General features: G+C 45.1%; 2 protein-coding genes across 2 annotated transcripts; both read left to right on the top strand.

Annotated features, from left to right (window-relative positions):
* Positions 1-3,539: 3,539 nt before the first annotated feature.
* On the top strand, positions 3,540-3,969 carry LOC112900577 (basic blue protein-like). The gene is made up of 2 exons (XM_025969422.1): positions 3,540-3,666; positions 3,767-3,969. The coding sequence occupies exons 1-2, from the start codon at positions 3,540-3,542 to the stop codon at positions 3,967-3,969; spliced, it is 330 nt and encodes a 109-aa protein (XP_025825207.1).
* Positions 3,970-6,547: 2,578 nt separating this feature from the next.
* On the top strand, positions 6,548-11,874 carry LOC112900423 (probable cinnamyl alcohol dehydrogenase 6). The gene is made up of 4 exons (XM_025969275.1): positions 6,548-6,674; positions 6,797-7,424; positions 7,496-7,649; positions 11,453-11,874. Exons 1-4 carry the CDS (start codon positions 6,607-6,609, stop codon positions 11,647-11,649), a joined length of 1,047 nt encoding a protein of 348 aa, XP_025825060.1. The 5' UTR covers positions 6,548-6,606; the 3' UTR covers positions 11,650-11,874.
* The last annotated feature ends 862 nt before the right edge of the window (positions 11,875-12,736 follow it).

The raw sequence follows: 12,736 nt of genomic DNA, 5'->3' as shown, positions 1-12,736 counted from the left end.
TTGCGCTTGGGGAAGTGCTCATTCTCGTCATCTTCCTCGTCGGCCCATCGCTGCATCATGTTGTGGAGCTCCATGATAGTCTCGGGGCAGTTGCAGCCGAAGTTGTGGCAGATGTTCTTCGAGCCGAGGCTTTTTTGAAAGCAGTGGATGACATCCTCATCGGTGATGTTGGTGATGGTGGCGCGCATCTCAAAGAAGCACCTGGTGTAGGACCTTAGGGTCTTTTTGTCATCTTGCTTGACCTGTGACAAGTCACGGCGAGTACCTATGCGGATCATGGAGCCCTGGAAGTTGTCGATGAAGGTTTTCTTCAAATCCTCCCAGGAGTCAATGGAGCCTGGCTTGAGGCTTTCGAGCCAGGGGAGCGGTGTGGATTCTAGCGCCATGGGGAAGTAGATAACCTCGGTCGTGTTGGAACTGCCCGACACTTCAATGGCGGTGGAGTAGTAGCGAATCCACTGCCGTTGGTCTTGTTTGCCATTGTACTTGGTGATGCCAACTGGCTTGAACTCCCTTGGGCACTCGCATGATGTGATGTTGCGAGTGAAAGCTGGGAAGCGATCACTGTCGTCAACGTCATGTGGATCACCACCGGGTGTCAGACCCGAGCCCACGGGATTATGCATATAGCGTACATTTTCTAGGATAAGTGATGGGACATGACCCACGCCCTATATCTATTGTAACTACTCGTAGCATAGTAGGACTACTCATACAATAATAAAACTAGTCGGAGACGATAAGAAACTACCCGAAAAGTACTCGAGTAGGACTCCTGGGCATGTACCCGATAAGAATTTTCATATGACCCTGTCTCCCCAGACTATATGAGGGCGGACAGGGACCCCCTCCAAATAGGAGATCACCCGATCATCACCTAAGTCAATACAAACCACACAGGACATAGGATATTACGCTCTCGGCGGTCAGAACCTGTCTAAACCTTGTGTTCCTTGCACCTTCGAGTTTCTGATCTAGGCGACACCCTACCTACAAACTCACCACCTCGGGGGTATCCCTCAATGGGCGTGGTGGTAAAACACCGACAGCTAGTGTGCTAGGTAGGGGTGTTCATCAAGCATCCACTGGAGAACTCGATGGCATCGCTCAGCTTCACCAGCACCATGCTCAACGAGGGCACAACTTTTGTCTTTGGCTCCTGGATCTGCATCACCAACAGCTTGGGTGGTTTCAATAGCTACCTAGTCAACTCCAGGAAGCCGGAGGCCTCTACATCAATTTGAAGCAGGGACCTTGATGAGTTGACTTACAACTTCGATGAGTTGCTATTCATTGATCTACCCAGGCAGATCGAGAGGACGTACATTTTTTATGTGACTTCAACTCATGATGCACCAAGACTACTCAGATCGGATTCAAACCGATCTGAGGAGGCTACGCAATTTTGATCCTCCTCTAACTTGGAGGAGGACTTGGATCGTCTTTACAAGATTCGAGATGAGGGAGCCACCGCTTGTCAGGGGCCCCCCATTTTCGACAACTACCCAGACTCAAATGAAGAGTACCTGTTAACTACAAGTTGGAGCCGAGAAGGACTCGAGGATGAGGGAGCCACCACTCGTCGGGAGGCCCCAGTCCTTGACAATCACCCACAACCTGATGATTACCTCGAATTGTTTTTGGGTAATTATCTGGGTTTAACCATAACATCTACACCGCAAGGCCATTTCATGTACTGGAAGGGTCTAGAGCCCTCTAAGTTACTCGAATACAACTCCCGCCTTGTTGCAGAATCCACCTTTCGGCGTATCAACCCTAGGGAGCTGGAAGATTTTGACTACTCCACCCAACTTAAGCTTGCGTCACAACCTTGATGCGCTGCAGTGATGACCTCGACTACTCGACTCGTGCTGCAATTATGACCGCTTCGACAAATCGGCTGCGTCAACGACAACTTCAACTACTCGTCTCGACTAGAAACTAGCCGGGAACGAGTCTTAAACTACTCCGCGACTAGCTCCGTGTCACACCCGGTTCTAAGGACAAAACCGAATGCATAACTATATGTATGCCAGGATCAAGTTCCATACATATAGTGACTTCATTAGTGAATAATCAGCAACGGTATCACGGAAAGAGAATTAAAAGATTACAAAGATTATCAGGGTTATACAGCTTATCCTAGAAACGAAGACTCCAAACTTAACAGGCAATCGACCGGGGGTTGCGTAGGTCTAGAACTCAGCATCATCTTCAAAAGACTTCACATCACTTTCTCCTTTGAGCAGCAATTATAACAAGCGTGAGTATACTTATGGTTGGTACTCAGCAAGTGTTGGGAATTATATGACATGAAGGCCAAAATTAAGGAAAGGCTGACTGGCTTACTGCGATAAGCAATTTTAGTTGGTCAAATTTTATTAGCACCTGATTACTAAGGTATAAGTTCATACCAAAACCCACATTAAAAGAAGTAGAAGAGATATAACAGAAGCATAACCACAACCATAAATATGGTCCACGATTTAATTTATCTTCAAGTTCAATTATCATGTGAGGGTCCAAGCCGCTCTTAACCGTGAGCACGGCTGATATATCAGTTTTCACTCTGCAGAGGTTGTACACTTTACCCACAATTCGTGTCTCCCAATTTGCCCGAGGTAGCTAGCCTCTTAAACACTTCCAAGGTGAGTGGCAAGGGATGGATTGCTTCTTGGTGTGCAGGTTATCGAGCGAAAGTCTAAATAAGTTGCTAGTGATGACGGTGCCATACTGCCATGGGCATCGTTTTCCTTCTTAAAGGCGTTACCGTGAGGACCTCAACCTATAGGGATAGATCCAGGTGAAAACTAAAGAACTGACACATTGGTTCGGTCCGCAGCAGCATCTTGATGTTGCTCTCCTCCCGAGGCGCCATTTTGGAGTCCCTGATGGCGACACCTTGGTCAGCTTGTAGTAATGGCGGTACCTGATCTATTTGCGTAGTAGAGATTGATTCAGTGCGGTTTTTAGATCACAAGGCGGCCGGACAGCATAGAACCAATGACGATCCTTACATCAAGAGTTTCTAAGAAGACAGTTGATATAAGATTTTTGTTACTGCATGAGGACCAAAGCAAGGTTGAAGGAAGGACGTAGAAGAAGTTCGAAACTTAGTCTTTTATACTTATTTCTTAATTCTTCTTTCTTGTCTTGTCTTTTGTGTTCCTCCATGCTCCTCGACGGAAGGTTTGGAGTCTAAGTACTCGTGTAAGTTTCTGGCTTTGTGGCTGGATGTGTTCCTTTGTGGTCGTAGATATTCACTTGTGAATGTTCAAGACTGGGTTTTCTCTTAATCTAAAAAGAATTTTGGATTCCAAAATCCTACCATAGCCAGATAATTATCAATAGATTGAGATAGTACGACCAACCATATAATGCTACAAATGAAGCAACAGCTATACACCACCTCTGTTCATCTTCTCAAACTCATTGTTCTTTATCGGCACTACCACACCGATACGTCGAAATGAGCTGGGAAAGCAATAGGAAGAAGATATTGGTGGTGTTAGTATGCATGATGGTGTTTGCGCTAGGAAATGAAAGAGGCGGCTCCATGGTGGCGGCGGAGTAAAGGCTATGGCCCGTCGGAGACAGCCACGGCTTGGACCTTCGGCGTCCTTGGATGGCCGAACTACAAGCCCTTCAAGACCGGCGATGTTCTCTGTAAGTTTTCTTCTTCAACAAGCTAGGTTTTGATTGTTTCATTTGGTACACATCATATTTACATAGCATGAGTATATAGCTGCATGCGTTTGAGGTGTAGGGTTCAAGTACCCGCGCGGCGTGCACAACGTTGTGCAGGTGCACGAGCCATGGCAGTACAGCACCTGCGACCTCCCCGACAATGCCACCATCTGGACCTCCGGTGATAACCGTATCACCATTCCCCGCGGCAGCATGTCCTTCATCTGCGGGATCCGGGACCACTGCAAGAATGGCTTGAAGATCGCTGTCACTGCGAGCTAGATTCCTGTACGATTCATCCATCCGATGAGTGTTACTGTGACATGCCCATTGTGAGACCGGCTAAAAGCCGCCTTCAATAACAATAATAATAATAATAATAAAATTTAATGTAACATATTCTTCTGCATGCAATGGAATTATTTTGTCAGTTGTTACAATGAAACATGATTGAGAAAATTAATGGGTTGTAATCAGTGGGCCTATGATTAGATTCCAAACTGGCCTTGCATCCACAACGCTATATAATTACGGGTGTGGCTGGCTCATTTCTCTATGTCCAAAATATTAAACACGATCAGCCACCCAAAATCGGATTACTGCTACTCTGACAGTACAACGATTCGCAGCGACTTAGAGGACTCCAATGGCTTCAACTAACAATGTGTAAGCTTTAACCACCTAATTCCGCAGAAGCAGATTAATTTATGATTAGGCTTAAGTAGAAAATGTGGTTTATGTGCTAATTATGTCCATATCAAATACCTATAATAAATGTTAGTCTGTTCGCCAGAAGCTCTAGGCCATATTTTTGTGCTTGGCAGTTAGGACGTCCTCCGACATCAAGGAGTCACGGATTGCTAAGAAGCTGGTACTGTGGATGCAACCATCTCTCTCTTTTTTTTAATGGATGCAACCATCTCTAGAAGCAGCCAGCGAGCCCATCAAGCCGGCAGAGTTTAGATTCAAAAAGTTCTTCAAAATGATTTAAAAAGTTTTTTCGGATATTGTCCAAAATTTTATTTAGCAGCCCACTAATCTAATCAGCTGATCACCGTGGATCTTACATTGGCCCATGTTTTTCTATTTGAGCTATTTAGTTGAACAGCATCCATTTACTCGCTGTTACCGTAATTCACAGGGCTCATCGTGTTCCATTAGTGATTTAGTGTATTGTCAATGTTGCACAAGGTTATATGTTATACACAAATTTATTTGTGATGCTCCATTATTTGTGTCGTTTATGTTTTATTTCTTTTGCATGCTATGTTCCACATATTTGCTAGACAACTCGCATGGTTCCTTCAGTCCATTACAGGAATAAATAAATAAATTGATAGGAACAATGTAAAAACAAACAAAAATGCAAAACTGAGCATACATTCAAAAGAACAAAATGAATCAATCCATGGAAGCGAAAGTTATAAGATGAAATTAGGAGATAAAGAAGACAGAAACAGAAAAGAAGGAAAAATATAGGCTTTTGCACCGGGTCCTCCTGAATATAAATGCATGTGAAAAAATTTGGCTTTGCCTGCACCTTAGGGAGAGTTTGGAAAATAATTTCGTTATAGGACTAGGAGCCCATGTCGCACAAGTTAATTAGTGAGCTGTAGTCGTTACACCAACCAAATTTGAATAGCTGCTGGAATCAGAGATCCACAAACCCTGTGTTTTCAGATCTTAATTATATCAGAAAGTCAGCGCGAGCGAGATTCCTCCACGCAAGCAGCAAGATATCTAGATCAGATCGCCACGAGCGAGATGCCTCTGCTGCGCATGGAACGCGAGGACAGAGAGAGGCCCGCTGTTCCCATCGGCTCATCAGTTGGCATGGGGCTTCGTTGATCGGGATTTCATTTCTTCCATAATCCTTGAGATGCACGAGTTTATATTAAACTAAAATTATATTACTGAACAAATTAAGTAATCGAGACCCATCTGACCTTTTTAATTTCTTATCAAGGCACAACTCACACTGCAGTAAAAGAGACTCTAGCTAGCCTAGTGGAGCTAGTCTAGTGGTTAGAGCATCTGAGTAATATTAGATCCGGATTTGAATCCTAGCGGGAGTGAATTTACGAGCCTTGTTTTAAAAAATCTCCTCAGCAGCATAGCTGGGGTTCGGGGTTTTTTAGACTGAGAGCTAATGAAAAATCGTAGGGCGGTCTCAACCCGCCGCTCCTTTTTTTCAATTCGCACCGCAGTTACTCGATCTGCCAACCACCCATTTATTGGATTTCTTTTGATGCATGAGCAAATTGTAGCCAAAGCTGTGGAATAATGCGTCCTAGAAGATTCTGTCAGCCCGGATGGAAGGAACCGTCGAATTAATTTAAATCACGTAGCCCACCGCATCTCCAGACAAATACTTACTCTGGTAACGAACATAAACCATCTAAGCTTGTCCTAAATTAAATGTTTCTAATTTAACCATCAGTATGTAAAATTGTATATAGATTGAATGCACAATATTGACATTACTGGATTCATTGTGAAAGAAGTTGCGGGAAGTTGGACGGTCATCCTTTCGGTTTCCGTGTAGAATCACTTCTCTAGAGAAAAATTGGTGCAGGTCTATAATGGAGTCGATCAAGGAGTTCTTACAGAAAATCATTTATGCTAACCAGAGGTATATATTGACGTGATTAATTAGATGATAAATAGTCATTCTTGACTTTAATCATTGTACCAAGGTGAAATTTACGATTGTGCAAGTACAAGACATTGATTGTACCGCACCAAACCCTGAGATACTTGAGTATTTCTAATGTAAAGTGAGTGACACATGTAACCTTGGAATAAATATGTTGAGTGGCTTTAAATAGCGAGTGGTTACAACAGCCCCGGCCACACATATCAAGACACCAAGTATCTCTCTCTGGGTGTCCAGACGCGCGCACGCACGTAGAGAGGGCCATGGAGGTGGCAGGATGGGCGGCCATGAACGAGTCTGGCAAGGCCGAGCCTTTCATCTTCAAGAGAAGGTACACACCTAGGATTTACCATTATTGTTGGATCCATAAAATCTCATCAATTCACCTAATAAAAAAATCAAAGCAACCAATAAGCTCACTTGTGTTGACTACTAATTGCATTTGTTTTGCAGGGAAAACGGCGTGGACGACGTGACAATCAAGGTGCAGTACTGCGGCATGTGCCACACGGACCTGCACTTCATGAAGAACGACTGGGGCATCACCATGTACCCCGTCGTCCCCGGCCACGAGGTCACCGGCGTCGTGACGGAGGTGGGCGCCAACGTGTCGGGCTTCAAGGTCGGCGACCGCGTCGGCGTGGGCTGCATCGTTGAGGCGTGCCTTGACTGCGACCTCTGCCACCGCTCCGAGGAGAACTACTGCGACAAGCTCGTGCTCACCTATAACGGCATCCTGTCGGACGGCAGCGTCACCTACGGCGGCTACTCGGAGACGCTCGTGGTCCACAGCAAGTTCGTGGCGCGGATCCCAGACAGCCTGCCGCTGGACGCGGCGGCGCCGCTGCTCTGCGCCGGCATCACGGTTTTCAGCCCGATGAAGCAGCATGGCATGCTGCAGTCCGGCGGGAGCCTCGGCGTGGTCGGGCTGGGTGGACTCGGCCACATCGCCGTCAAGTTCGGCAAGGCGTTCGGCCTCCGCGTCACCGTCATCAGCACGTCGCCGGCGAAGGAGAAGGAGGCGAGGGAGAGCCTCAAGGCCGACGACTTCATTGTCAGCACCGATCAGAAACAGATGCAGGTGCGCTCAGATCAGCTCTCAATAAGGTAAAAAATGTAAGCAGTTTATGCGATTGCTAATTTGGTGTTTAGGCCAAGACGAGGAGCCTAGACTACATTATTGATACTGTCCCAGCGAAGCATTCGTTGGGTCCGCTGTTGGATCTGCTCAAGGTCAAGGGCGTCCTCGCGCTCGTCGCCGCACCGGATCAGCCCATTGAGCTTCCATCTTTCCCTCTCATCTTTGGTAAGCATTTCATTCTTCTACACCATTGTTCCCAGTGATTATGTTACCATTCATTGTGCTAAAATATTATTTCCATAAACATACTACAGAATTTTGTTTGACATTTCAAATGAACTACAATTGTGATTTCAACAAAACTGACCATGAGATATCTTGTTGGAAGTCCGGGAGATTATATGCGAGAACCGTCCAATTTAACATCATTTTAAGCGAACCACCGGTCATAAATATTAAGATGAGCTATAACACGTGCTCGCGCTAAGAGCGTGCCTCGGGTTAGCCCACATCTAAGTCATAAATGACCAACTTGTCATTCACCAAAAATAATATCAAATCCAGTAGTCCCGGTATGTGCTCCACCATATGCCCAAGATCATGCATATACACATACCATTTACAATCTCATATATCACCGATGGACCACAAAAAGCAAATTTTAAGCAATAAAAGTTACACTAAACATTATAAGTTCAACAAGGGATAGGTTCAAATCCGAAATTAAAGTTCAACAATAAAATACAAGCCTCGGGCTCACTACTTAACATTAGGAAGGAATATAGTTTATCAAATTAAAAGTTGAACATGTCATCCCCAAAATAATGAGTTCGCAGCGGATAACTAAGTAACGATAAATTGATGGAGTCTTGCTCAAGGACACCATCAAGGCTGCATCGACCTACTCCTCGCCTGCACCGGGGTCGGCGGGATAGAAGTGGCCAAAGACAACCTCCGGCTCACCTGCAAGTTAGTTAACAAAGCAACATGAGTACAAAGGTACTCGCAAGACTTACGCAATTTAATTAATAATCAAGGATTATGCAAATGAAGGCTCACAAATACGGCTTTAGGGTTAAGTGATTTACATAAGCATGAGCTCCCTAATCCAACACCTAGCTTCCTAGCATTTTAATTATCTTGCCCAAACCACCTTAAGTTTTAGTTAATTTGATTACACCACAATTAAGTATCATGAGGTGCCACAAAACAAATCTGAACTTCTACCAAGAATTCATTGGATATTGAGCTTGCTCATAACCGAGAGTGCGACAATTCGAATTGATTAGTTAACCTTGCAAGGGTGTACTTCTTTACCCACACGACACAAGGACCATGCAACTCACCCAACCGATCACGTTGAGCAAGGGGGTACTCACATCAACCTTTCCCGACAAGTCTCAACCATTGAATATCACGCCTAACTTGCGCGGAGAGTTACCTAGGTCCACCGGGGACACCCCTAAGCCTCTCTACAAAGCTCTATGACCACGCATCTAGGACCGTGCATCAAAGATTAATACTTAGAGGTAATTGGCTCATCCATACTATGATTGGATATATGGTAGTACGATAACATGCTCAAAACCGAGGTCATCCACGGACGGTCCTTAATCGATTCAAGCACACTATGCCTACAAGACTGCTTTCTCGAGGCCCTACATTCCGCCGAAACCATGAAACCATTTCTTTTCTAACTAGACCGATACAAACTTTCAACATCCCAAACCCGGACAATCGCGAGCAAGATAAAAGTTATGTATTGTGCAAGTGATCCTTTTCCCAACAACTTCTTCCAAGTTACGAATCCACTCTAAGCATTGCTAAGTATTTATTCAATTGATTAGTTACCAACCATAAGTGTCAAGACATGGGTATATAAAAGCAAGTGAGGTCAATGCATAAAAATCGGATTGACGATATAATAGATAATATTTAGCATAAACATATATATACTCGAGTGAGATAACTAAATCCAATCAAATTAATTGGGTCAAGGAATCATGCTTAGCTGCTTGCTTTGGTTATCTTCCGGCTCGACAACAAATTCAACTCCCAGCTCGGTTTCGACGATCTCGGCGGGCTCAACGGGCTCGTCCTCCAACGTTTCGGTCACTATAATGCATGAATGGAATGTATGCATTAGCATGATATTGATGATATGAAAATGATATGATGAAATGAAGAATGAGCATCACATTTAAGAAGGAAGCACCCAAACACTCGATAAGGAGCTCGCCGATTACGTTCGCGAATATAAGGATCAAAACAAGGATTGCTCAAAACAATTCATATAGCAAGCATAAATCAAGATTTAATGTTTGCATACAGAGGACATCATAAGGAACTTATGAGAGTTGGATTTGCAATAAAATTATTTCATTAGAATTATTTATGAATTCCACAATTTTCAGCTACTTTAAACAAGTTAAATCTTAAAAGCCATGTTAAACATTTCTATAAATTCTCAGGAAATTATCAGGGAAACTAGACATGAAGACAAAGCTAATAGAAGTGGTTTGGATACTTTATCACCTTTTAAGCAAAAGTTATAAATTAGACAAGCTTGCAGGCAGAAAATCATCTAATACACCAAAATCCTATTAAACAGAATAAATTCATTTGCACAAGTTGTACCCCTAGATAGAACATTTCACCAGGATTCCAATAGGATTTAATTTGATATTTTTAGAGCATCCTAACATTTATCAAGCAATTCATTCACTTTGGCAAAAATAAATCCTAACTAAGTGTACAGAATATTAGCATGCACCACAACAACTTTTCTAAGTAGAGTTATCACCTAGGAGCCAAACATATCAAGTTTTATAATTTTTGAAGGCCTACACAATTTATTATGCAATTTAAAAATTTATAGCATAATTAAACAAAAATAAAACGCTGAAAACAGCTAGGGCCACCCGGTTCTGGCGCTCCCAGGCGCCGACAGGTGGGCCCAGGAGGTCAGACCAGGCGGAGTCAAGGCCGCCCGCTGGCCTTGACTCACCATTGGCGCGCCCACGACGCGGCTCGCACGCGCGAACGCGCGCGTGATGCGATATCGCGGCAGCCGGCGAACGGGGCACGGCCAAAGGCGCGAACGGGTGGAAGCGGAGCGCGCAGGAGGGGCTCGGCGCGTCGGGCGGTGGCGGGGGATGGGGGCACGCGTCAGGGAGCGACTGCGAGGGAGGAGGGAGGCGGTTGAGGGCCGGGGCCGAGCGAGGAGGAGCAGGGGGTGCTGCACGCGCGCGAAATCGGGTGGAGATTCGCCAGCGGCGGCGAATCGCGGCGGGAGGAAGAAGAAGCTGCGGCGGGTCGGGCGTGCTAGGGTTTCACGGGGAGGGAAGAAATGTGCCCGAGGGAGAGAGAGGAGGAGAAGAAGGGGCGCGGGCGCCGGGGTGGCGTCGCCCCGCGGCCACGCTGGCCCAGCCAGCGGCCGACGATGTGGCGATGCCGCGACGGCTGGCCAACCGGCGATGCCAGGCCGCGTCATGGAGGGGGATGAGGGGCTCACGGGTGGGCCTGGGTGAGTGAGGAATAAAGAAAATCGGCAATTCAAATTCTAATTTCAAAATCATGTACTTTCCGAGCTCCAAAAATTTGCTGGAGCAAGATTAAATAACCAAGAACACAATGGCACAACAAAAACTCAAAAAGCTATTAAGGATTGCTCACAAAAATTCGAGCAAAACTGCAGTTTTTAATTTTTTCAAGAATTTTATGGCTCGGGTTAAACATCAAATTTTTTTGAAAAAGTATCCAAAATTCACCATTTGAAATCTAGTATTTGAATAAAATTTTTGGGAGCATAGTTACTTCGCAAAATTTAAACTTTCTTTACAACCCTCTCTTAATCAAAGCAAGAAATTCAATTATCTCAAACAATTATATGCACATGATGCTCCATTATGCTTGAATGATGCTCATGATGATGTTGTTTCATTTTTTTTCACGTTCATTAGTTTTGGGTCATGACATTATACGTCTGATAAGCTATAATTTGGTGGCATTTTTCATGACGACTCCAGGAAGGAGGACAGTTAGTGGCAGCATATCGGGTAGCATGAAGGAGACGCAGGAGATGCTTGACCTGTGCGGCGAGCACAACATCACCTGCGACATTGAGCTCGTCTCGACAGACGGGATCAACGAGGCGCTGGCCCGGCTGGCGCGCAACGACGTCCGCTACCGCTTCGTGATCGACATTGGCGGGGACTCAAACTAAAGCTTTGCTGTACTGTGTCTGGATCATCATGCTTAAGATAAAACTCAAGTTGCATTCTTTTTAGAATGGATCGGAGAGAACATATTTCTCTTTACATCTTTCCTACTTACTTACAATTGACAATATTCATTTTTCTTACTTTGTTAAATATAATTAAGTGAGTTGATGATTATTTCTCCCTTAGGAGAGCTCAAGACAATAAAGAAATACGGTGGATTTGCGGAACTGCAATTTGCTACGACTCTCTCTCCCTCTTCCCATCTCTAAACTCAGCAAAAACCAGGTGCAGTTATAAACGCTACGGCAATGCTAGAAGTTAGCACTTGCCAATGGTTTTTTATATTATCATCCGGGATCCATGTCACCATATAAAACAACATGCGGCTGTCTTTACTCCTTTATAAACATTATACAGCTGGTGGTGGTACATCGTCTTTCCCATAACACCATAAGGGCAATCCCAACCTACATAGATGATATCTATGCTGCCACCACAGCCACAAAAGTTTCCGGTACATAGGTACGAGAAACGTGGTATGCGAGACGTAGATCGATATTTTTAAGTTCCCAGTTCGTAGAGGGTATATCTCTTTGGGATGTTTGGTTTGAGGATGGGATCATGATTCCCGGATAATTGGGATGATGTACCTAGAACGTAGCTGGATTGCTAGCATCTCATTCTTCAGGAGGTTATCGGTAAAACTGACAAGGCACAAGAATTAACTAAAGAAATATGGGATGCGTTGGGGGCCTAACTGCAATAACTTAAAGATCTCAGCCATGCCCGACAGTGGTCTTGACCTTCCTGCTCGCTGGCATTCTGGCTCATGGGAAGCTCCAACGAGAGGGGGAAAATGGAGAGGAGGCTGAGGGGGGTCTCGGGGAGGCACTCACCACCGTCGGAGGGGCCCTGTGCTGGCTAGAATTTGGTCGGAGACGAGATGGCCGGCGGCAGCTCCGTGGGCGGCGGTGTCTAACAATGTAGGGGCAACGAGGACCAGCAGAACGGTTTCGGCTCGATGAGGGGGTTGTCATGGTGGTGCTGGATTGGTCCGGCGGTGGACGAATGTGGGAAATTGGAGCGGCG

The sequence above is a fragment of the Panicum hallii genome, chromosome 7 (genome assembly GCF_002211085.1).
Source record: "Panicum hallii strain FIL2 chromosome 7, PHallii_v3.1, whole genome shotgun sequence".
Lineage (NCBI taxonomy): Eukaryota > Viridiplantae > Streptophyta > Magnoliopsida > Poales > Poaceae > Panicum > Panicum hallii.
Note: the sequence above shows the minus strand (reverse complement) of the source record. Positions and strands in the feature narration are given on the sequence as shown.